This window comes from Oryctolagus cuniculus, chromosome 3 (genome assembly GCF_964237555.1).
Source record: "Oryctolagus cuniculus chromosome 3, mOryCun1.1, whole genome shotgun sequence".
In the NCBI taxonomy this organism is placed as follows: Eukaryota; Metazoa; Chordata; class Mammalia; order Lagomorpha; family Leporidae; genus Oryctolagus; species Oryctolagus cuniculus.
Window position 1 is genome coordinate 8474242 of NC_091434.1, and position 25714 is coordinate 8499955.

Below are 25714 nucleotides of genomic sequence, written 5' to 3' on the forward strand. Positions count from 1 at the left end.
TAAGAAAAACTTGTTTCGGGAGTCAAAAAAGTCCCTCACGCCCTGACATTCAAGAGTTCTTCGGCTCCGATGCTGCCCCCTACTTGAGCTGGGGCCTTCTTGGTCTCCGTGTCTGGCCTGGGTGGGGGGTTTGGGGGGTGTCTCTTTTCTTTCTGACTCAACCTCTTCCTCCCTCACCACCTGCTCTTTTCACTCTGCGGGGCTGGAGGAGCAGGGGAGGAGAGGGGAGGGACAGCACAGACTTTGGTTGCTCCACTGTGATCTGGCCCTGGGGTCCTGTGGCTGGGACAGACACCCAGGCGTGGGGTCATTTTCTTGAGCATTTTTTTGGGAGCTCTGGAAGACTTCTACCATGGCTGCCTCGGTTGCAGCCACGCAATTCCTTCGAAGTAGGGGATGACGCCCCCTGCTGGCCAATTAGGTGTACTTCCACTCATTTCTAAGTAGCCTCTGCCCCACTTCCTTCAGCAAGCCCACCTCTGGCCTCTGGGAGACACTTCCTTGTGCAGCCAGGATCTGGAAGTGCGGGTCATCCCAGGAGCTACCAGGCAGTGCATGTGTCGCAGTCCGAAGAGCTCGCTTCAAGCCCCTCTCGCCTGGCTGGAGGTGGCGCATGCTGCCCTGTGATGCTAGCCGGGAAGCTTTGGTTGCAAGGCATACACCATCCAAGGCAGACTGGCGAAACTCTGCAGCCTGCAACTGTGATGCTGCTGTGTCCCTGGGTGGTGCTGATCCAGTGCAGGAAACACCTCTCCAAGGATTCAGGGCCCCTGCGTCTCTTTGCTCAGTGGCCACCTGGTTGGTGCCATCTGAAGATGACCCAGGCTTCCTGCTTTCTGGTTCACATCTAGGGAGGGGGTCAGATGCCTCCCCCACTGACCCCTCTCATTCTGAGAGTCCTGGGAGCCACTCTGGACCAATGGATGCACGTCCATTCCTGAACCAACTGGTTCTCTGTTTGTCTTCCTCCCAGTGATTACCTGTGTCTTGTATGTCTAGCTCCCATTCTTGCCTATTGCAAGTTATTCCTTCCTATCATCTATCTATCTATCTATCTATCATCCATTTATCCATCCATCATCAGTTATCTATTTCCAAAAATATTTTGTTTTTGCTCTACAACCTAATTCTCTCTCTCTTTAATTGTATTCATTTGAAAGGCAGAGGAAGGGAGAGGGAGAGAGGGAGAGAGGGAGAGAGGGAGAGAGGGAGAGAGGGAGAGAGAGAGAGAGAGAGAGAGAGAAAGAGAGAGAGAGAGAGAGAGAGAGAGAGAGAGAGAGAGAGGTCTTCCACCCACTGGTTCACTTCCCAGTGGCTACAACAGCCAAGGCTGGGTCAGGCCAAAGCCAGGAGCCTGGAACTCCATCTGAGTTTCCCATGTGGTGCAGGGGCCCAAGCACTTGGGCCATCCTCCACTGCTTCTCCCAGGCGTGTTAGCAGGAGCTGGATTGGAAGCTGAGTGGTTGGTACTCAGAATTGGCACTCTGATATGAGGTACTAGTGGCTCAAGAGACGGCTTAACCCACTATGTATGCTACAACTCCGGCCCCCGTGTTAATGATTTTATATCTATCACATCAGTCTTCTCATTAAAAAAGCTTAAAAAATAAAGTAGCATATTCATATAGTTAAAATTAGAAATTGGAAAATTGTATAAAGTAGAAACAATCTCTTGGAAGCAGTTATAGTATATGAGAATCTTTAAAAAAAATCCGCAAGGTGGATTATGCAATAATGCTGTCATGCATTTTGCTTTCATTACTTAATGATAAACTGTAGGACAATTCCCATATCCACCCCATTCTTTGCCACGGTCATAGCATTATCTATTGCTCCACTGATGGCCCATAGCTCTGTTTACGTACTGCTGACACAGGCAGTGAGGCCTAGATATTCCCACACCACTTGTGAGTAGACCCCAAAGAAATGGAGTTGGCGAATCAAAGGAGAGGAAGCTGCATTTAGGTAGGTAGCGGAAAATTACTCTAAAGACTGCCTCATTTGCATTTCCCGTTATCCCTTGCCCACAGCCTCCCCAATAAAATACTGAAATCCACTAATCTGATTGAACAAAAGCTGTATGGAGGGGCTGGTGTCATGGTGCAGCAGGTTAAGCCATCATTGGTGACACCAGCATCCCATATCTGAGTGTCAGAGAACTGGTTGGCTCTGCTTCTGATCCAGCTCCCTTCTAATGCACCTGGGAAGGCAGGGAAGATGGCCCAAGTACCTGGGCCCCTGCCGTCCAGGTGGGAGCCCAGAACGGAGTGCCTGGCTTCTGGCTTCAGCCTGGCCCAGCACTGGCTGTTGTAGTCCTTTGGGGGAACAAAGCAGCAGATGGAACATCTGTGTCTCTCCCTCATTCTCTGTAGCTCTGCCTATCAAATAAACAAATCTTTAAAAAATGCATCTAGTTGTTTACATAAATACACTTCTTTATTAGTAAAGTTGTCCATCTTTGTGCATAATGGTTGCAATGTTTTCATTACCTTTGCCTATTTTTTTCATTGTTGACTCTTACAACTTTTTTGGATTTAAGGGAAGTTGTCATACATCGGTAAATGGTTTCTCCAGTTTGTCTCTTTCCTTGAAATCTAAGTTTTTATTTAGACAAAAATTTTAAAATCTTTTCCTTTTATGGTATTTTATGGTATGCATTTATAGCATGCAACAGGGTCTTCTTCTATGCCAAGAATATAACTAAATTCACATGTTTGCTTTTTATGGCTTCATTTTTTGCATTTCATTAACAAATCTTAGATTTATTTTTGGAGGTCAGGAGAAAAGGCAGCCGGTCTCCCACCCTGACCCCAAATGGCACCTTTCCCCGTGTGCACACAGCTGGGGGCGCTTTCTGAGCTTGTGCTGTGTTTCATGGATTGCTCTACTTTTTGTGCCAATGACAAACTTTACTGCAGCTTTATAATGTGCTTTTAGCTACAGGAAGTCTAATCCCCCTCCTCACTCTTCCAAACTTTTCCAGATAATTCATACATTTGCTTTTAAAGTAATCACAAAATAGCTAAAATACATAAAATAGATGAAGAAAATTTATTTTCAAATGGGTAGTGAATCAGTAGCTTTTTTTTTTTAAAGATTTATTTATTTATTTGAAAGTCTGAGTTACACAGAGAGAGAAGGAGAGGCAGAGAGAGAGAGAGAGAGAGAGAGAGAGAGAGGTCTTCCATCCGATGGTTCACTCCCCAGATGGCTGCAACGGTCGGAGCTGCGCCGATCCGAAGCCAGGAGCCAGGAGCTTCTTCCAGGTCTCCCACGTGGGTGCAGGGGCCCAAGCACTTGGGCCATCTTTTACTGTTTTCCCAGGCCATAGCAGAGAGCTGGATTGGAAGTGGAGCAGCCGGGTCTCGAACCGGCGCCCACATGGGATGAAGAAAAATTTGACGAACACCCAGTTGGGCAAGCTGAGATGACGGGACCCCAGCTCCCCCTCCCCAGCACCGGCAGTTCTGAAGGCAGCGTTGAGCTAATTTCCGTGAAATCTGAAATGCCTGTAGCTCTGTCTATATTTACCCCTGCAGTTATACGCAGCGCAAATGTGCCTGCTTTAAATCTGCTTATTTATTTGTTTTCTTTGGGAAGCAGCCACATTCTTAAACCAACCAAACCACCAACCAGCTACCCAGGTGCCATGGTTAATTTTATGCATGGACTCGGCTGGGCCCTGGAGTCTGGTGTTGACGCGTGGCCCAGCATCTCTTGGGCTGGATCTGTGAGGGTGCGTTGGGAGGATTCACGTTCAATGGGTGGACTCTGGGTGAGGCAGCCCCCGGCCTCCGGGTCGTGGGACGGCTCCTCCCCCGGTCGCCAGCCTGCTGACCCACTCTGCAGATTATGGGCTCCGTGAGGAATTCCTGCCACCAGTGTCTTTCTGGACAGGCTCATCCCACTGGCGCTGTCTCTCCGGAGATCCCCTCCCCACTCCACATCCCCTAACCCGCGTGGCACAAATAGCTCCTCCTTAGAGCTGTCCAATCAGAGAGAGTGTGTTCATCTCCTGTGGCTGCAGAGACAAATCCCTACAAATCCAGAAGCCTGCAGACAACACCCACTCACCACCACGCAGGCCTGTTGGTGACAAGTCCTGGCTGAGCTCAACTGGGTCTGGGGACAAGGGTCTCACAGGCCCCAGAGTGCGAGGCAGCGGGTTCTTCCCGGGAGACTCAGGAAGGCTCTGTCCCAGGCCATACAAGCTGTGGTGTGACCCTGAAGTCTCTGCTTCCCCACTCACTCGCTGTCACTCGGAGGTGGCCCTCAGCGGCCGCACTCCCTGGCCGAGGCTACCTCTTCCCTGCGGGTGACACCTTGAGCGTTTCTCCCCTTTGGTTCCCTCTGCCTGCCTCTTCCACTCCTGCGGTTACACTGGGTCCACCGAGCTAAGCCAGGATAATCTGCCTATTTTGCAGCCGTCACTGCACCTGCAAAGTCCCTCTTGCCACGGGAGGTCACACAACCACAGCCACGACACCAGCAGGCAAAATTCTACCCTCCTCAAGGAGCGTGGTGCGGATGGATGTCCCGGCTTCAGCTCCGGGAGACGGAGAGCGGCCGGTTTCCCTAATGGAAGCCCGCAGGGGGTGGGCAGCTCAGCCCCGGCCTGGGCTCGCCTTTGGCCCATTTCCTAGATGCGCTGTTTGCTTCCTTACTGTTTGCTGAGTTGTAAGAGCTCTTTGTGTATTTTGGGTGGCAGCCCTTTTATCAGATGTCGCTTTGCAAATATTTCCTCCTAGTCTGTGTCTTAACGGTTGTCTTTCACAAGGCACGAGTTTTTCATTTTAAGGAAGTCTAGCTGACCAGTTCTTTCACGGATTACCACTTGGGTGTCGTCTCTGAAAAACTGATGTCAAAACTTAGGCCATGGGGCCAGCGCTGTGGTGTAGCGGGTAAAGCCGCCGCCTGCAGTGCCAGCATCTCACATGGGCACTGGTGTGAATCCCGGCTGCCCCTCTTCCAATTCAGCTCTCTGCTACGGCCTGGGAAAGCAGTAGAAGATGGCCCAAGTGCTTGGGCCCCTGCACCCGCATGGGAGACCTGGAAGAAGCTCCTGGCTCCTGGCTTCAGATTGGCTCAGCTCCAGCTGTTGCAGCCATCTGGGGAATGAACCAGCAGATGGAAGACCTCTCTCTCTCTCTGCCTCTGCTTCTCTGTAACCCTGCCTTTCAAATAAATAAGTAAAATCTTTATTAGAAAAAAAAAACCTAGGTCATGGAGATTTTCTTTGACATTGACTTCTAGGAGGTTTCTGGCTTTGTATTTTACGTTTAAACGTGATCCCTTTTGAGTTGGTTTTGGGAAGGGTGCCAGGTCTGTGCCCAGATTCTCATTCTGTAAGCGGATGCCCAGTGTTTTCAGTGCAAGACCATGCCTGCTCCATGGCCAGTGCCTCTGCAGGATTTTAGGCCCAGGAGTGACCAGATGTGAACCACACTTAGAGGATTGCACAACGCGGCTCCAGGTAGAGGTGTTAAGCAGGCAATAGACACTCTGACAGGCTGGGGCGTGAGAGGTCTGGCTGGATGATGTGGGGCTGACAACAGCCCATCGGTGGGCTCTGGGGCGGGGAGACTACACAGGACCGCGGAGGACGGAGCAGGGTCAGGAAAGGGAAGTCGCCCAAGAGCTGACCTTGAGTCACTTCCTCCTTTCCAGGGCAGGATGGGGGAGAACCTGCAAAAGAGAATGAGACAGGACACCCAGGAGGCCGCCCAGGTGAATGTCCAGAGGGCCCTGGCTCCCTGCTGGGGATGGGCGGTGCTCCGCGGGGAAGCCACGCCCAGAGCGCTGGGTGGGGGAGGGGGGTCCGCAGGGCTAGTCCTTGGGACTGCCAGGCCCAGGGAGGAAGGCAGAAGCTCCGATGGTGACAGGAAGGCGTCAAGGGCACAGCCCGTCCCTCATGGTTTGAGGTAAATTTGCCCTGCCTGGATCATAAACCCATTATGGGCATTTGGACTGCCAAGCAGGCAGTCCGTTCCCACACCCATCTTCCACGCTATTGCACCCGTATTTAAAAGGAAAAATGCCACTTCTAACCTGATTGCGTGCAGCTTGTTTAGAGGGTTGAGAAAAGGTTTCTGTTTGAATTAATTACGAGGGGAAAAGATACAATGCACGCGTACAGATTCAGCGTCGTTAATACGAAAACCCCAAATCCAGAACTGTAAAAATTCAAAACTTCCTGTTGCCCCAAGTGGGAAATTCCACCCCTGGTTTGTGCGTCGGGTAGCAGAGAAAGGCACGTGCACTAAAAACACTTGTAGAAAATGGTCTTCCAGCTGTGTGTTTAAGGTGTACATGAAACAGAAGTGAGTTTTGTGTTTATAACTGGCTCCCACCCCCCAAGATCGCTCATTACGCATATGCAAATGTTCCAAACCTGAAAAAAAAAAAAAAAAAACAACGAAATCCCAAACATTCTGGCCCCCAGCATTTTGGGATAAATGACACTCAATGCACTTGTAAAGCGGGCAAGAGCACCAGCAACATCCTGCCGCCAGAGGGCAGTGTATACGCTCTAGAGAATCTGGAGCGAGGCGAGGAGGTGGGACCCCCACGTTCTTCGGGCGGTGAAATGCAAATTTCGGCTGGAGTTTCTCTTGCTGGTATTAACAAGAAAATCCAACCGCAGCGCGAGGTTCGCTTCTGCTGGGTGCGCTCCCCTGGAGGATGGGGCGGTCTTGGGGGGGGGCAGCGGCCGCGCCCTGCGGGGTGCAGGGGAGGGGGCATGCCCTGCACCCTCCGAGGGCTCCGCAGCGGCCTCTCAGGCGTGAGCTGGCAGCAGGCGGAGTGACGCGAGAGAGGGGGCGCCCCGGGGAAGACGAGCGGACGCCCCTCAGCCCTGCAGGCGTGAGTGGGGGAGGGGACAGCTAACTTAGGGGCGTCTCCGGGTGGGTGGCCACTGAGCTACTTTTGGGGAGATCTTGGTCTTTGGGCCGAAGAGGGGAGACCTGAGAAAGCCTCTCCCGAGTCAGCAGTGATGTACTTTGCAGGTGGCATTTCCGGAACTCCCTGGAGAGGCTCGGGGGAACTGCTGCTGACCAGCTGGGTCCGGAGCGCGCGCTCCGAGCTCGGGGCTGGGCCCTGGGGCCGGCCCGGGACACCTGCTGCGCCGGCGGCGGCAGAGCGGATGCTCGCGCCCCCGCCCGGATGCCGCCGCCGCGCACCTGCTCTTGCGGGTGCACGAGCAGCAGCCGGGGCTCCGCCCGCGTCCGCGCCCGCGCCCGGCCTCCTGCGGCCGGGGTTCCTCTCTCAGGGGACCCGGGAGCGGGGGCCCGCGGTTTCCTCCTCTGTGGTTTCTGCGCTGTGTTCTCTTAGACCGCGACGCTTGCGGGCAGGTGGAGTTGGCACCGGGGTGCGAGCAGGGGAGGGGGCCAGGCGCCTGCTGCAGACCCGGAACGGCGGGACGGTCGGCTCCTCGAGAGGGCGCGGCCCCACCCGCGGGATCGCGCAGAGCTGCAAGTGCCAACGACCCGAGCGCCGCCCGTGGCTGTCAGTTACGATAACAGACGCGTATTGACCATCTCCACTAAGTGATCTTTTATCGTTGTGAGCATACAGCTCAGAGTCAGCGCGTCACGCGTGCTGGGTGGCTGTCGCCACGAGCTGCGGTTTCCCTCGATCCCAGCGCAAGCTCTACCTGCTGGACAAACCCGTGCCTGCCTCCTGCTTCTGCCACTTGTGGGTCTCCATTCCACTTTCTGTTGGTATGAATTGTCTGTTCTATTTTTTTTTAAAGCTTTATTTATTTATTTGACAGGCAGAGAGAGAGAGCGAGAGAGCGCTTTGGTCTGCGGGTTCACTCCCCAAATGGCCATCTGGCTGAAGTCAGGAGCCAGGCGCTCCTTCCAGGTCTCCCACGTGGGTGCAGGGGCCCAAGCACCTGGGGCATCCTCAGCTGCTTCCCCAGGCACATCAGTAGGGAGCCGGATCGGAAGTGGAGCAGCCGGGACAGGATGCTTCTTTGGGGTGCCAGTGCTACAGGCTTTACCCCTTGCATCACAACGCGGGCCCCAGATTTGCCTACTCTAAGTGCTTCATGTAAGTGGAATCTGGTAGCTATTTCATTTACCTGTGTTACAGTACCCAGCAAAGACTGATGGGGTGGATAACACACCGCTGTGTGTGCCACTGGTGCTCCTGGGGTTGCTGGAATACAGATACCCGTTTGAGGCACTGGTTCTTTGAGTGTAGCCCTGGCAGCGGGCGGGCTGGCTTCCCACGGTCTCCGTGCTGCTCCCTGTTCTAGACCCGCGTCCAGAGCCAGTGGCTGAGAAGGCAGAGCCGGGAGTCCGTCTGTCTGTCCGTCCATCCAAGGGCTCCGCGCCGCCTGCTTCTCTTCATCTCCTTAGCGCCTGGCTTTGTGTTTGGGAGGAGGTAGGAGTGGGACAGAGGAGACCTTCCCAGCCAGGGCGAGCTCGTTAATAGAGAGAGAGGGGCTGCCCACATTTACCCAGGGTTTGTGTGGCCCTGGCCAGCTAAGGGCATGGCGGGAGGGCGTTGCTGTGCCGGCTGGTGCGGCTTGCTTTGTCCTTTCTTCTGGGTGGTGGGGAGTTGAGTTGGGTGAGGGGAAGAGTTGGGGTGGGGCGAGATGAGGGTAGGAGAAGGGTATCTCAGTGGGGCGGGGGCTGGTGTTTGCAGAAGCTGTCAGACGCGGCATTTCCGTGGGGTGTCCTGACTGGGCGGGCTGGGCGTCCTGACTGGGCGGGGCCTCAGGAATGCAGATGATGGCCCCGCGGAGCAGGGTCTGGGGTCACGGGGCCAGGCAGTCCACTTCTGATAGGGCGCACGTGTGGCCCTGGCACCAGCTCGGCGTCACTTCTGCCAAATTCTGCTAGCCAAGCAGAACCGGGAGCCCACCTGGCAGGGAGAGGCGGCGTGACTGCAATGCCTCCCGCTTCCTTTGGGAGGTTGGCCTTGCCCGCCATCTTGCCTCCTGCCTCTGGCCCCAGTGACCTGGCTGCTTTCCAGAAATTCTAGGAACATTCTCCCTACTTTCTAAGGTACAGCATTCAGCTCCCTCCAGCCCTGTAGCCAAGACCCTGTAGGGGTCTCACTTGTCCACTCAGCAGACAGTGTGCTAGCCAAGCCAGGCCAGGCCTGAGCGCCGCCTGGAAGCTTCTGGCTTCCCCTCTCCCCTCCCACAGCAATCTCAGCAGGGAAAATGGCGGACAGAGGGGTGTTGAGGTGGATTCGTTCCTGAGAGGAGGCCCGGAGTCACCACACAGACCCCAGGAGTCCCAGAGGCGAGCAGCCAGCAGACTCGTTTATTTCAGTTGCTACAGCAGCTTATATAGCCAAAGCAGCCAATCCGGTCAAGGGGTGATCTATGCCCTAACCAATCACAGCCTGTTGCCAGGCAGTTTCTGTTGCCAGCGGCCATCTTGGCATGGCCTTCTCATTCCACTACAGAGGGGTTCCTTCCCTGCACTGTAAACTGCTTCTCACCCGGAAGCAGCTCTGGTCCTGTTAGGTCAAGCACACTTTCCTGGCCTCTTGCCCCTGCCCCGGTGGACCCCCCTGAGCTGCCCCCGCTCCTGCCCTGGGTTGAGGCTCTCCCTGGCCCTCCAGGCCTTCATGCCACAGGTCCTTCTCCTCGTCCCTGCCACCGCATTCCCAGGAGAGATGAGAAACTCAGAAACCGGAAAAGAGACCCCACGTTCTGTGTGTTCATAACACTGCCAGCTCACCTTTGGCTCTCCGGGCGAGTCGGTTCAGACCTGCTGTTCTGACCCCGGGAGCCTTGTGGGGAATCCCAGACTGGACCCAGGAGAACACAGATAACTCCGATGGTGGCTTGTCCCTATCGCACTCTGAGGCTAGGAAGGGCAGGACCAGGCAGCCCGCAGTGGGGCAGCTGACAGCCGAGGCACTCTCTCTGGTAGTGAGCTTTTCCTGTTTGCTACTTATGACTAGGTTGGTTCCTGGATTTCTTTGAACTGGGTTATAAAACCAGCTCTAGACTGTGAAGGAGGGAAAGCTGAGCTCTGAGAAGTGAGGTAGAAAGTGGCAGCTGCTGTGGGAAGACACGGCCCCTGACTTGGGTGTGATGGAACCGTGTGAAACCGGGCGTGTTTTGCAGGCTTTGCATCGTCTCTGGTGTAGCCTGGGAGTGTCACTCCTGGGTCACCGGGTGGCTTCAGCAGCTGTGGTTGGTTTTCTCCAGTACTGATGCCCACGCCATCAGTGATACCCAGGTTTGCCGTTCATTCCCTTCTTCTCAACATGTGACAGTGTCCATTTTTTTTTTTTTTTGACAGGCAGAGTGGACAGTGAGAGAGACAGAGAGAAAGGTCTTCCTTTGCCGTTGGTTCACCCTCCAATGGCCGCCATGGCCGGTGCACCATGCTGATCTGAAGGCAGGAGCCAGGTGCTTCTCCTGGTCTCCCATGGGGTGCAGGGCCCAAGCACTTGGGCCATCCTCCACTGCACTCCCGGGCCACAGCAGAGAGCTGGACTGGAAGAGGGGCAACCGGGACAGAATCCGGCGCCCCGACTGGGACTAGAACTCAGTGTGCCGGCGCCGCTAGGTGGAGGATTAGCCTGTTGAGCCGTGGCGCCGGCCAGTGTCCATTTTTTTAAAAATAAAGATTTTATTTATTTGTTTGAAAAGCAGAGAGAGAGAGAGGCAGAGAGAGAGAGTCTTTCATCTACTGGTTCACTCCCCAAGTGGCCACAACAGCCAGAGCTGGGCCAGGCTGAAGCCAAGAGCCAGGAGCTCCATCTGGGTCTCCCACATGGAGACAGGAATCCGAGCACTTGGGCCGTCACTTGCTGTTTACCAGCTGCGTTAGCAGGGAGCTGGATCAGAAGCAGAGGAGCTGGGAGTCACCCCAGGCTCTCCTCCGTAGCAGGCCAGCATCCCAAGCTTAACTCACAGCACTGAAACGTCCGAGCTGGGATTTATGGTTTTTGTTAAACTGTAACTGTTTCTCTTCTACAGATTTTATGAACAGAACTTGTTTGGAAGCACATACTAGGGTTAATAGCAAATAAGATACCTCATTATCAAAATGTGCATTTTCCAATGAAAGATTCATTTTAATAATTTGCTGGTTTTTTTTGGAAGTTAAAGAAGATGTGCTTTATTGATTTCCATGATATATTTTTAACCAACACACAATGACTTAAATGACAGAAGTTTGTTGTCAAATATGGGAAGCATCCAAACAGGGTAGCCTGGGAAGCTGAGTGGACTGGAGACAGATGGGGAGGCACAAGGAAGTATGTTTATTTTGTTGCAAAATGTTTTTGAGGGGCCAGAAATTTGGCACAGCGGTTAAGCCTCTGCCTGCGACACCTGCATCCCATAGGGGCTCTGGTTCAAGTTCTGGGTGCTTCACTTCCTGATCCAGCTCTAATGCACCTGGGAAAGCAGCGGAAGATGGCCCAAGTGCTTGGGCCCCTGTACCCACCCACATGGGAGACCCAGATGAAACTCTTGGCTGCTGGCTTCAGCCTGGCCCAGCACTGGCCGCTGTAGTCCTTTGGGGAGTGAACCAGCAGATGGAAGATCTCTTTCTCCTTCTTTCTGTAACTCTGCCTTTCAAATAAATCAATCTTAAATTTTTTTTGGAAATCCATGCATAATTATTCCATGAACTTTTTGAAGCCCTGGGCGCCTGCACACGTAACACCTTGACTTCACGGGGTGATGTCCCGTGCACCTGTTGCCATGCTGTCTTCTGCAACACACCGAGGGCTGAGCACTCTGCTGGCTGGTAGCGCTGTCCTTTGGGCACTTGTGGAAAAGGTCTCAGCAGACAACTCTTCTCCGTCTCGTCCGTGTCAGAAAGGACAACTTCAGATGAAAATGTCCTCCAGCGTGTCATTGGCGAATGGCAGTCTTTTCCAAATAAGAAGGTATTTTTTTTCCCCAGACAACCTGAAGAGGTGAGTTGGGTTACTGTTTTATCCCTGTCTTGTCAATCAGGCAATCATGGTGTATGAACATTGATCGCTGGGTTTTGCAGTCTCAATGAGACTTAAAGCTTGACTCCTGGACACACAAAGCTCAATTCTAATAAAGAGACATGCCTAAATCAGACAGTGGAGGATGGCCCAAGTGCTGGGGCCCTTGCACCCATGTGGGAGACCCAGAAGAAGCCCCTGGCTCCTGGCTTTGGCCTGGTCCAGCCCTGCTGTTGTGGCCATTTGGGGAGTAAACCAGTGGCTGGAAAACCTCTTTCTCCATCTCTTCCTCTGTCTGTAACTCTGCCTCTAGAATAAGTGATAATAATAAAATACAGGCCGGCGCCGTGGCTCACTTGGTTAGTCCTCTGCCTGCGGCGCTGGCATCCCATATGGGCGCCGGGTTCTAGTCCCAGCTGCTCCTCTTCCAGTCCAGCTCTCTGCTGTGGCCTGGGAGAACAGTAGAGGATGGCCCAGGTGCTTGGGCCCTGCACCCCATGGGAGACCAGGAGGAAGCACCTGGCTCCTGGCCTCGCATTGGTGCAGTGCTGGCCGTGGCAGCCATTTGGGGAGTGAACCAACGGAAAGAAGACCTTTCTCTCTCTCTCTCTCTCTCTCAAAAAAATACAGGCATGTGAGAACTGCTGGAGGACTTGCTGCTGCATGACCTGGGCCTCTCCCCTCCAGCCTCTGATGTGTTTCCTCGCTGCCTGTCCACATCCGGCATTGATGGCAGTGTCTCTAAAGCAACTGGGATGGCTGCTGTCAGAGACAGGCCCCTGCTTGCTGATTCACTTGAAGACGTTTATTTCTTGCCCACACAACCAGTGCAAGGCTGGAGAGCTTTGATCCACACAGTCTTATAGGAACTCTGGCTGATGGTGGTTCTGCCATTGTCACCAAGTGGCTTCCAAGGTCTTCATGGCTGAAGCCGAGGCAGAGGTACCAGAAACAGCAGGAAGCTGGGATTGGCGGCAGGGCCAGGACTTGAACTCAAGTACTCAACCAACACCCTTAAGTACTTGGCCAGGTGCTCGTCCATCAGATACGATTTTAAACCTTTCACTCATAATACATAAATTCATTTAAAATTCAAAATTACCCATCCCGACTGTGAAAATTCCCTATTTGAATGGGGACATGTGTGCTGGAGAAATAATTTCTGTACCAACCAGAAATGATCATTTCTGAGGCTCAGCCGATTGTCCTGAAAGAGGTCGTCCGCTTCCAGTAGGTGGCGCTCTTCCTCCCGCGATGAGCACATTGCCTCTGGTGGCAGAGTCGGCTGATAAAGAAATGATGGGCCCTTCTAGGTTGAGACTTTTTTTCTATTTGAACAGTTTAATAAGTTTCTTAATCATGTAGTTTATAGCTTGCTTATGTCTTACGCAATTTTATGTCATACTTTAAGCTATATATTTCAATGAATAAAATGTACATTTTTCACCTTGGTCCCTTACTTTTTTGTTGTTTACAAAGTTAATCAGAGTGAGCTGCACAGGAATCGCTACATGAATGACATCCGAGAGACGAGACGAGAGACGGGGAGGATTCGTCCCCAGTTGCTGTCAGAGCACTGGGAGGCGTTTCTACAGTTACTGTTACTGATAATCCCGTTACACTGTGCCAAAGCCTGCAGACATCAGAATGCTCACCAAGGTTCCTCTGCATCCCATGCTTCCCAAATGACTGGAAGCCGCTTCACCATAGGTCTGTTTTACAATACATTCAATTTTTAGGGTAGTAGCAGGGCTTCCAGAAAAAAAATCTAAAGCATGGCTCAAAGAATATGCAATTGGTCCATGGCCTCAGGATCCTGAGTTCCAGGAAGCCCCTCTGTAGAGGCACGGCCTTGGCATTCACTCCTTCCGTCATGGTGCCAAGTAGCAGCAGGACCAGCAGTACGCTTCGGCCAGCAGAAGTCCGCCATCCTTATCAGACTTGCACAGACAGCTCACACCAAGGGCAAAGGTGCCAGCTGCCCGTGTCCCTTGTCCTCAGGGAAGCATGGAAATGAAAAAGGGGCTGGTGACATAGGATGCGGCAGGAGTGATGGCACGCGTTCATGATGCGGCCAAGGGGTTTCGCGTCTCACCAGAACTTGGGGAGTGAGGAGGAACAGTCACTGCAGCCCCCAGGGAAGGTGCAGAAGAGTGGGAGAGGGCCCGGGGTGCAGCTCCTTTTGGGCCCCCAGTGCACGTTCTGCCAGCGCTTCCGTCAGCTGCAGTTAAGTTTTTCCTGTGTGGTCTACATGCAGAGGAATCAGAGACCAGAATACGCCAACTCAAAACCTGCCGCTTTGGCAGAAGGGTTATTTTGAGAAACAGCAGATATGGGAAAAACTCCAGAAGCAGAAAATCTTCATTCCTTAAGGGCTCCCATGTACCAGCAAGAGAAGGATTCTATCACCGGATAAGGCGCCCTAAATTTGTCCCACAAACCAAACTCTTGTGTACCATACTTTTCCTGGTCACCCCCCATACCTGGTCTTTGCACACCCTCCTTGCTTTTTTAGCTGGATGGTATTTGAGCTTGACTTACAAGCCACCTCTCTGAGAGCTGCTACTGTCCCTGCATATTGCCCATGTCCGTATAGTCATGTGCTCCATAATGGTGTTTTAGCCAACAATGGGCAGTATCTATAAGGGCAGCCAGCGATGTTACGCTATCCTAACACCACGGTGCCAGGCATTACTCGTGTCTGCAGTGATGCTGGGACAAACAACTTTCCCGTGCCGCCAGGCGTAGAAAAGAACAGCAGGTGCAATGATGCACAGGACGTAACATGTAATACTGACAATAAATGACTGTGGTACTGGTTTATGCTTTTACTAGTCTCTGCTTTTGTTGTTATTTTAGAGTGTATACCTACTTATAAAAAATGATTTGTGATTGTATCAAGAGGCGACATGGAGCAACTGACCTACACCATCCAGGCAGAGCCATTCTCCAACAGAATGAAGACTTGTCAGGGGTTTTAGTGTCCAGCTAGGAATCAGCTGAATCAATCACTATCCCATGGATTCAAAGTTGGAAGTGTTATATATACACCACAGGCTTCCTCATGCCAATGGATACCAGGCAAAAAACAACACTGTCCAGTATTCAGTAAGGTAACCAGTGATATCTCTATGTCTGTCTGTCTGTCTATCTATCTATCTATCTATCTCAGTAGCCTTCTGTAACAGTCAATAGCCAGTAATGAAATATAATAGGGAGAGATTACTTTCACAGCACCAACAAGAAAATATAAAACACTTTGAGAATGAAAACAAAGATTTCAGTCCTGTGTAGGCAAAGAATATGTTGCTGAAGAATCGAATAGAATATCTGAATAAATGGGAGGGATCTTCTGTAGAAAAACTGGGCTATGTTTCAATGGTAACTTCCACTTCAAGTGATTCAACCAGAGAACCTGACAATTTTAAATTTTATTTAGAAAAAATGAGTAGGAGTGGCTGAGAATGGTTTGAAGTGTGTGTGTGTGTGTGTGTGTGTGTGTGTGTGTTGTGGCAAGGGTGGGGTGGTGTGTGGTTCAGAACCAGGCTACACTAACCAACAGTGGGCCTAATCTGAGATGTGCTCTTGCTGGTTTACTGAATTGCAAAAATATTTCTGAAATTCTTCTCAAATTCGGCCTCGAGTTGAAGTGCCAGGCTGACGAATTTACTGTCCTGAAGAAGCAGAGATGGACACAGCCATCGCCACTGTCCACTGAGGCTGCACTCCCAGCACCAGATGCCCCCGAGCCAGAGTGAGGTAGCAATGAGTCCAGAGCCGGGAGGCTGGTTGCTTCTCTCTGTCTGGAGGACACAGGAGCAGCAGTAGCACTGCACGTGGTGCGTCCCTTTGTCCGCACTTTCAGGTACCAGAAGTGTGGGGAGCAACTCGGACTAGACTAAGTTACTGGAATTAAGACTTATTCTATGCATCTACTCTCCCACAATATGGCGCTGGGAGAGGAGTAAACAGCTTCTACACAGCTGCCTCCAGTTCAACCAATAAACTGTAGGACCTGCTCCTGATTGGAGGAGAGCAGTGTACTCGGCGTGTGGGTAGCAGAGTTGGGATTGGTGGAAGAGGACTATAAAGGAGGAGAGAGACGGCATGCACCAGGAACATCTAAGGGGAACATCTAAGGGGAACACCTGTGCAGCCTCCGAGAGAGCCGGCCGGCGGTGTGCCGCTCCCCCGCAGAAGTGGGGAATGTGGCAGGGGGAACCGCCCTTCCACGGAGGTGGAAGGGTCGGTAGCCAACCCGGGAAGAACCAGCAGCAAACCCGGGGAGGGCCGAGCAGACGAAAGAACAACACAGGGTCCTGTGTCGTTCCTCCACGAAGAGGGAGAGCGACATAATGGTGCCGTGACTCGGATAGGAAACCTAGGCAGGGTTTAGTGTCGTTCCTCCACGAAGAGGGGGAGCGACACAGAAGGATTTCAGATTTCCGGCTTTTGAGATTTGGGGATTTTGGCATATATACAATGAGATACACTGTGGATGCAGCCTGAGTTTCTGCACCAAAAAAATTCATTTATGTTCCATTTCCGCCTTGTATACATGGCCTGCAGGTAATGTTATACATTCTTTTTAATAATTTTATGCATGAAGCAAAGCTTGATTGTGTGGGATTTTCCTCTTGTGCTATCTTGTCAGCAGCACTCAAAACATTTCAGATTTGGAGAATTTGGAGTTTCAGAAGTTTGGGTTAGGGACGCTCAACCTATACATTGCAGGCTGATTCCTAGTGGGACATTTATTGATAGATTTAACTTGTCCAGATTCTAGCTGCTTGGCATTTAAACACAGCATATATTATTTGTAACAACACGATGGTACAGAAACATCTAGGGCCAGTGAATGACCTTTTCCTTTTTCTTTGACTCTCACCCTTGGGAATCCTTGTTAACCTTCTGTCACAGGAATAGGAAATTCTGATGTCAAGAAATCCAAGACTTTGAAATTGGAGGAATTTGGTGTGGTGTTTAAACCAAGCGCCCACCCCCAACGCCTTGGATGTAGACTTCATCCCTCCCCCAGCCTGTGGCTCCTTTGTCTCCACTTTGACAACTCCGCTTGGAGGATGAACTCACCAACTTAAGGGAAGTGGTGCACGGATCAGGCTAGTGCCATATAATCCAGCTCACAAGACGCCAATCAGTTATTACCTCCACAGTTAATGTCCTGAAACTGGGCTCCATTTGAGATGCTTCACAAGAACCGCCGGCCCTGACCAAACAAGAGTCCACGTGGCCATCACAGCATTGTCAGGAGAACACAGTGACTTCCTACCATTGACCAATCAAAGGAAAGCCACCAGCGCCGTGGACCAGCCAGAGACCAGCTTGAGTGCACACAAGCTCATGGTGCACTGCTGAACCCCAGCTTTAATCTGTAAGATCCACCCCCCCCCCCATTAATCCCTCAGGGAGTCCAGCGATAGCAGCCCGACTCCCGGCTCCACCCGCGTTCTGCCACTGCCCTGGTGTTCGGGATTGACTTGCTGCTTTGAGACAAGCAGACCCTGTTGTAATGGGGGTCTTCAACAGCAGCTTTCTTTAGAGAAGAGAAGCACCAGTTGCCTTAAGCACACTCTTCTTCCTGCCTGGTGTCCTCTGTGGGTGACAACCGCCTGTCCAGAAGACAGCACAGCCGGGGGACCTGGTCACGTTTGCAGCCACACCCCCAGCTCTGTTCTTATTTGCCCCACCTGTACCCTGGGCTGTTGTCAGTTTGGGGCTTTGCTGCCGGTACTTACACCATCTGGTACTGTCTGAATCACAGTGCACCTGCAAGAGGAGCAACTCACATTCCTGCAGAAGATGAAGGCGATTTTGAGGGAAAGGCAAATAGAGAGAATGGGCTCATTCTCGTGTCCAGGCAGGACACGCGATTCCCAGAACACAGACTCTTTTAAGCAAACATGAATGTTTTGATTTACTTATTTATTTGAAAGTCAGAGTTACACACAGAGAGAAGGAGTGGCAGAGAGAGAGAGAGAGAGAGAGAGAGAGAGAGAGAGAGAGAGTCTTCCATCCTGCAGGTTCACTCCCCAGTTGGCCGCAATGGCTGGAGCTGCGCCAATCCGAAGTCAGGAGCCAGGAGCTTCTTCCAGGTCTCCCACGCAGGTGCAGGGACCTAAGGACTTGGGCCATCTTCTACTGCTTTCCCAGGCCATAGCAGAGAGCTGGATTGGAAGTGGAGCAGCCAGGACTCCAACCAGTGCCCATATGGGATGCCGGCACTGTAGGCGGCAGCTTTACCTGCTACGTCACAGTGCCGGCCCCACGGAATGGGGTTTTCTTTGGAATCCAAATCCTGGTGTTTGAGCACGTGGGTGGAAGCGCAGTGGTTTGCCTTGAGACACAGTTCTCCCTCTGGCCCTCTGCACTCCTCCTGCAGGAACAGAAAAGAGCAGGCTTTGGGTTCACAACACGACTCACCATCTGGTCCTTGGACAGCCAGACAGCATCAGCCTCATCAGGACCTCAGACTCCTGAGAGGTGGGTGGTTCTCTGGGCGCCCTTCCTCAGTAGCTTTTTTCTTGCAAATGATGCAACTCTGAGGGTTCCTAGGAGGCTGGGTATTAAGTGAGCAAAGGCAGGGTCTGTCAGTCATGGGTCCTAGGGTGGCTAAAGTCCTCTGTGCTGGGTTGACTAGTAGTTTCCATCTTATATCCGATTTCCCTCTTGTAGATGCATGGGGTTCAGTAGCCAAAGACACTCCACTCCTGTCAACAGTAGTAGCACTGGTGGCAGCCTCCTGAGTGAGATGCTCACAGCGATGGACCCTCATTCACCTTCAAACCTGGAGTTTCCATATGAGCCTCTGTGAGTTTGATAATGAGCCCTGTTTGCCACCACCAAGTGTTGGAAATCAGAAGCTTAAGGACTGGAGTCTCCGGCCATGTTGAATCAATCAGACCATAGGAAGACTCAGGGGAACCAGTTTTTATGTTTTAACTTTACTGAATAAGCACAGAGCAAAAGCTGCAGGCTTCCTCGACTCTGACATGGCCTCTAAACCCTAAAATCTTCCTGCAGGAACTTCTCAGAGAAGAAGTCCGCCAACAGGGTCAGAGCCTTCCATTTGCCCCAAGATTCATTCTCCAGCTGTGTCTACCAGGCTTTGTGCTGCGGGGCTCTTGAAAATCAGGGAGACGTGGTGAGCTGTCCTAGAGATACTCTCCCTGTGGCCACTCTGTTCCTGCTCCAGGGACCCACGGTGCAGAGCTGGCGCTGTAGACGGGCTTGATGAAAAAGCTACAGACTGCCCAGCAGGCAAAGGCACATGTTGACACCCGTGCCCTCCGATGGCACCGTGGGGGCAGGTGGAAGGGACGGGGCTGTGTCTTACTAACCCCCAATCTTCTACAGGTGGGATGTGGAAGTCCTGATGACAGGATTTTGAACAAGTGACACGGCAGAGCAGTATTTGCTCTTGGCTGCACACTTCACATTTTGAGTTTCCTGGCTGAAAGAGAAGAAGTGCAGACATCCCTGGGATTGGTAAGACTCCACAAGGTCAAACATTGGGATTCTAGAACATGTGCTCTTGGCATGTAGCCAAGCGACACTTAGACGTCTCCCTCCTCAAAATAAAAGGAACCACACGGAGCAGAGATTTCTCCAGAAGACCTTGTGGTCCACAGCAAAGTTTAGGAGGCAGTGGCTCTGTGTCAGATCAGAAGTGTTGTTTCATTTTGTAAGATACTTTATTTTTTTTTTTTTTAATTTGAAAGGCAATTAGAGAGAGAGAGAGAGAGAGAGAGAGAGATCTATCTCCCATCTGCTGGTTTACTCCCCAAATGGCTACAACAGCTGGGGTTGGGCCAGGCTGAAACCAGGAGCCAGGAACCCCGTCTGGGTTTCACCCGTGGGTAGTATGGGCCCAGGCACTTGGGCTATCACCTACTGCCTTCCCGGGAGCATTAGTAGGGAGTTGGACTGGAAGTGGAATCGCTGGGACTTGAACTGGCAGTCACATGGGATGCTGGTGACACAAGCATGGCTTCACCTGCTGAGCCATGATGCTGGCACCGAACAGAATTCTTTATTTAAGTGGTTTGTGCCACAGCCCCCACTTTGTTTCATTTCGTAACACATTTATGGGCCTGGATGTCTGTCTAGAGGACAGAGCAGCATTCGCTTATGTGTCCATGACAGCTTGGCCCAAAGTGAGCTTCAGGCCCTGGCTCGCTGACCCCTGAGGTGCGTCTTTGGAAGCCCTGACGCAGGTCTGGCCTTGGATTCCAGACGGAGCAGGAGAAGCTGCACTGGTCCTCCCTTTTCTCTCTAAATTGGGAATGCCATCCCACCAGAGGAGCTGCAGCGGCCATCAGGCTGAGGACGCACCCCCTGAGGGCCCCTGTGACAAGAGTCCAGGGCCATTCAGGTGGCCCAGAAAAGAGCCACGTCGCCTCCTGCAGCTCTCGTAGGGACACAGCCCTGAAGACAAAAAGTGCCCGAAGTCTCCAGAGCTGCAGCTGACACAGTGCTGCCACCCTGGCCACACATCACCAGCACTTGAATTGTTCCACAGTTGTTCACTGATTCGATTCATAAGAGCATGAGCAAATGTATGCAGCTGTCACTCAGGAGAGGGGATGTCGTAGCACCTGGTAAATGACCAGCTTGGATTTTTTAAAATATTTATTTGTTTTGGCCGGCGCCGTGGCTCAATAGGCTAATCCTCCGCCTTGCGGCGCCGGCACACCGGGTTCTAGTCCCGGTCGGGGTGCCGGATTCTGTCCTGGTTGCCCCCTCTTCCAGGCCAGCTCTCTGCTATGGCCAGGGAGTGCAGTGGAGGATGGCCCAAGTGCTTGGGCCCTGCAACCCATGGGAGACCAGGGAGACCAGAAGCACCTGGCTCCTGCCTTCGGATCAGTGCGGTGCGCCGGCCACAGTGCGCCGGCCGCAGTGGCCATTGGAGGGTGAACCAACGGCAAAAGGAAGACCTCTCTCTCTCTCTCTCTCTCACTGTCCACTCTGCCTGTCAAAAAAAAAAAAAGATTTATTTGTTTTTTATTTGAAAGGCAGAGTTAGAGAGAGAGAGAGAGAGAGAGAGAGAGAGAGAGATATCTTCCATTGGCTGGTTTACTCCCCAAATGGCCACAATAGCCAAATCTGGGCTGATCTGAAGCCAGGAGCTAGGTTCCGAGTTTCTCATGTGGGTGCAGGGGTCCAGGCACTTGGGCCATCTTCCACTGCTTTCCCAGGTGCATTAGCAGGGAGCTGTATTGGAAGTGGGGCAGCTGGGGGTTGAACCAGTGCTGCAGGTGGCGGCTTTCCCTGCTAGGCCACAGCACCGGCTCCCAGGTTGGATTCTCACATCTTGCTATCCCTGAGCACCTGGTCTCTCACTGGTGGGTTTAACAGGACCATATAGGCAGGGAAGCTGCCAACAGCAGTGCCTGCCACACGGTGCTGGGAGTGACACAAGAGTTAGAAGCCATGGGCTGGGCTGGAAGAACCTTGAGAGAGCCTCTGAGCACCGAGTTGGTTCCACTGCTGGGAGCTGTGAGCAGACACGGAATGGAGAGAGGGGAATGGCCAGCTCAGGTGATTAGCCTAGGCTGAGCTGCCCCGGCCTCTCTTAGTGAACAAATCAAGTACTGTCTCCATCTCCAGCAACTGCAGCGGCTGTTGGCGCTCATCAGTGACTCTAGTCACCAAGCCAGAGGAGGTGGCCCAGGGCCAGCTTTGTGACGATTGTGACTTCCTGGGGTGGGAGACACGTGGAAGGTCAGCTCTGTCACAGGCTATGGAAACAGAAGTCCTTCCCGCCTTCCAGATCAGCAGGGTGTTCTGTTCCCGTCCATCTATTCTCAAGTATGTGGCAAAGGAAAAAAAATTTCCTTTGAAGAAGTTGTGTGTATGTGTGTGTGTGTGCGCGTGTGTGTGTACGAGTGTGTGTGTGTATACACGCTGGAGGCAAGGTGTGAGTGAAAGGGAGAGAATGCGTTCTTGTTTACTCCACTGGGCACCGTACGTCCCCGGGGAATTCTACATTAGGTCACTTGGAGTGACCATGGGATGTTTCTAAGGACAGTTTGCTCCTTATTCCATTAAGGATAGAACTCAAGCAAACTCAAAACTACAATGGAAAACGATCAGTGATTAAGCTGAGGGTGCAAAGGTGATAGCTACTCAATGCCTTGTGCATTCTCAAACTCATGCTTGCTTCTCCAACTCCAGTCCCATCTTTTAGACTTCATCCTAAGAGAGTCTGACACTCGGATCTCCTACCGAAAAAACACATGCAGGGTCAGGTCCCCTGGGATCGATTCTTGCAGGACTGTTCCCACCTCTGTCTCCATTTCTCAGTGCTCGAAGATGTCCTGCCTCTTACACTGCGTGAAGTTTGAAAGCATCAACCGCAAAAGGCACCATTTATAAAATCGCACTTTATCACGATTGGTCACTTTAAAACACTCTAAAGTGATGCACATGGAAAATCAAAGATCTGACAGATGCGGCGTTGGCGGGAGGTCACGTGATAATTACTTTTTTTCCTGGTTCCTTTTGGCTCTGGTAGAAGACCTTCCTGAAAGACACAAATGATGAATGAAGTGATCGATCTTTGCTTTTATTCTGTGAGCTTGTGTCTATGACTACCTTCCTGTAATTCCTGCCTGGATGTCTCACTGTCAGCTCAAATTCAAGGTGTCTTCTTGAAGATTATTTTCTATGATTCCCTAGTGCTGAAAGGCTTTGTACCCTCCACAGTCAGCTCAGCCAAAGACTGGAGCCTCATTACCTGCAATGTCTCAGCACATAGTGCAACGGATTTTTACACTGTCCTTTCTGTGTATGCAGAATGCCCCTTCTACACTCTAGTTTGCCAGACCTGTTCTTGTTCGAAGGCTCAGCTGAGAGCAGACTGTCCCACGACACTGCCCTTGATCTCAAAGCCAGAAACAACCATCCCTCCACCAGCTGCTTCATCTCCTCCTGCTGGTGCCTCTCATCCCAGCCTCAGCACCACACTGTTCTGGGATTATGAGGGTGCACCCGTCCTCCTGGTTTGGGGTTCACACCTTGAACTCCCTTGTGGTCTCAGATGGAGCTCACTAAATATTTGCTTTGCAAAAATCTTTTCTTTATTGCAAGAGTGGGACAAGCAAGGGCTGTCTAAGGCTGTGCAGAAAAAGCACCTAGAATCGAAAGACAGAGGTTTGACTGCAACAGAGACCCTGCCATGTCCACATCAGGAGGTTGATAGGAGCAGAGAAGACATGATTTATAATGCCATGAACCTGTGTCCTTTTTCAAGGATAACTTTGAGTAACTTATCAAAAGAAATCTAGTGGAAATACACTGGAATCCAGGGGCTACCCACACTACTCATCATGTTCAGATCTACCATTCTGTGATGGTACATGTAACACTGGCTCCCAAAGCTCAAGACCCTCCCCCTCCTCTCACGTGACCCAGTTGCACAGTTCCTTTGTGGCAGAGTAGAGATCACAAAGTGCCATCCTATTCTCAAAGGGATGCACTGAGAGGACCAGGCTGCACTGGATCAGGGGGAGCCTGTGAGCGCTACCACAGGCAGGATGGACTTCCTGACGTGGAGAAATTCTACCAAATTCTGCCAAAGCTTGGGGCTGGGGAATCCTGACGGTAAACCTTTGATGGATGCCACATGTCCTCAGAATACCTCGATCAGAGATTTCAGAGAAAATCCATGGCACTGCAAACTTTTCTTCCAGTTCTTGGATGCTATGTGGTTTCCTGCAACTTCAAATTCTCGAGGGGAGAGCCACCCGAGGTCACACTCTATACACTTCGCCGAGGCACCTGTAAGACCAGGACAAGCTGAGCTCCTCCACAGTGAACACACCAAAGAAAGCCTAGCCTCCTACCATACTTGATCTGGGGACTTGGGGCTACCCATCTGGGGCTCAGGGTCCATTGTGTTCCCCTAACAGACGTCAGAGCTCCATACTTAGCCTGAAAGGTGAGGGCAGGAGGGGACTCTACGTCCTATGAATGTCTTTGCTCTTCACACAGCAAGGTAGAGAATAACTGTCATCAATATTTACCCTTTTGTAGTATTTGTAGTATTTTGAGGGCACAAAATCACCCTCTGCGTTCTTGTGAGCCCGCTGGCCATGTGGAATTGTCACCGCACTTAGAACCGCCATGTCTTGCATAACTTTATTCCTCCAGCTAATGACAATCAATTATTTCTCATAGTTTGGACTCACGGCTATTTTAGGTTAAAAGTGATTATGGAAATGTTTTCCCATGGGAACAGTTGGCATTACAAATATGTATCTGAGTCATAGGGCAAACACTTCTACTTATTGGTGCCCAAAGAGCTACGCTGTGGAAGTGGGGAGTAGTTGTGACAGATGAGCAGTACAACTGTAAAGTATTTCCCATCTAGCACCTCATTTTTTTTCTCCTACTAATGTGGAGAGGCAAGTTTTATGGTTGTTCTCAATTTGTAGAGGAGGAAGTTCAGGGTCAGAGCAGCTGATGTCTTTTCACACAGGATGCACCTGTCAGGGTAGGGGCATGTTCTGAGTGTGTCCCCCAAGTCTTTGTGTGTGGGATGCTTGGTCTGCAGTGTAGCCACATGAGAGGTGGTGGGGCCTTGAAGAGGTCAGGCCTCATGGGAAGTCCGTAGGTTACTGAGGGACTGCCTGCAGAAGGAAAAATGGGACCCTGGTTGGTCTCTGGTCTCCTGTTTTGCAGTGTGCTCTTCTCTCATGTCCCCCCGTCATGGTGCCGTCCATCAGGAGGTCCTCTCTGGAGGCTGCCTCATCTTGGACTTCCAGCCTCCAAAACTGAGAGCTAAATTAACCTCTTTTCTTTGAAAAGTAGCTTGCCTCTGGTTTTTCACCATAAATGGAAAAACAGACTGATATACTGTAGAGGCAGCAGAAGCTGGTTGCAGGTCTTTCTTCTGATTCCAAATTCTAGGCTCTTCCCACTTAGTGTAAGGCTGTTTTGAAGAATGTGGCCATGAAGGTTCCGTGGGATTTCTCAGATGTGTGCATTTTCCACCCTGGTCTGACGTGCTCGACATTGTGTTGGGTGCTCAGTGGCCTCCCTTGGACTTTTCCATGGTAAGGAGAGGTAGCCTGACAGGCTAATGCTTTATGAATTTCCAAAAGTTGGAAAATGTTGTGCAGAAAAGAGGTAGCACCATGGGCCTGGGACTCACCTTAGTGGGTCCTTCAGGTAAAGTTGGCCCTGGACTGGCCTTGGGGTACTGGATTTTGGGAAGGGTTCTACCCTCTTCAGAACTGACAAGGGTGGCCAGCTATGCCCAACCATGTGTGCAAACAATGCGGTTTCTACAAGACATCTGCTGCCTATGAGACCAACCTCTGATAAAACCCTGGACTCCTGGGCTCTGGGCAGCCTCCCTGGAGGTCAACATGTGGCATGTGTGGTGAGAACACCCTGTGTGCTGAAGCTCTTCATTTCCTCTGGACTTTGCCCAAGCACCTTTTCCCGACACTGCTGTATGTCCGTCCCTTCACTTTAATAATCCCTGGCGGAGAGCATGGCTGTGGACTGAGTCCCACAGGTCCTCCTAGTGAGTTGCCAGGCCAGGGCTAGACTTGGAGGCCCCAGGATAGGGATCTACTCCCCAAACAGTACATTCTTTGCATGGGTATTTCCAGTGGAAGCAGACAAGACTGCGAGCTCACCTTTCAGCAACTCCTTATGTAGAATTCCCTTCATAAATCCACAGGTGACAGGAAGTTCAGGAAGTAGAAAGTCTGCATGTTTGCCAATGGGATTTCTTGGACCTGCAAGGAAGCATTTATGTTTC

The 25714-nt window shown here is 51.7% G+C and overlaps 1 protein-coding gene and 1 long non-coding RNA gene across 2 annotated transcripts in view; one reads left to right on the forward strand and one right to left on the reverse strand.

Moving 5' to 3' along the window:
• The first annotated feature begins 6739 nt into the window (after window positions 1–6739).
• On the forward strand, window positions 6740–15403 carry LOC108176896 (uncharacterized). The gene is made up of 3 exons (XR_001793657.3): window positions 6740–7718; window positions 11624–11904; window positions 12553–15403. It is a non-coding gene; the product is annotated as an uncharacterized lncRNA (long non-coding RNA).
• A 2443-nt stretch (window positions 15404–17846) lies between these two features.
• The window catches only part of SP100 (SP100 nuclear antigen), a 99209-nt gene continuing 91341 nt past the window's right edge, over window positions 17847–25714 (reverse strand). The window contains exons 14-17 of the mRNA XM_008259295.4: window positions 25590–25691; window positions 23582–23721; window positions 22426–22465; window positions 17847–18316 (exon numbers count right to left, since the gene is read on the reverse strand). Coding sequence (XP_008257517.2) covers window positions 18192–18316; window positions 22426–22465; window positions 23582–23721; window positions 25590–25691 — 407 coding nt within the window. The 3' untranslated portion in view covers window positions 17847–18191. The remainder of the gene's footprint in view (window positions 18317–22425; window positions 22466–23581; window positions 23722–25589; window positions 25692–25714) is intronic.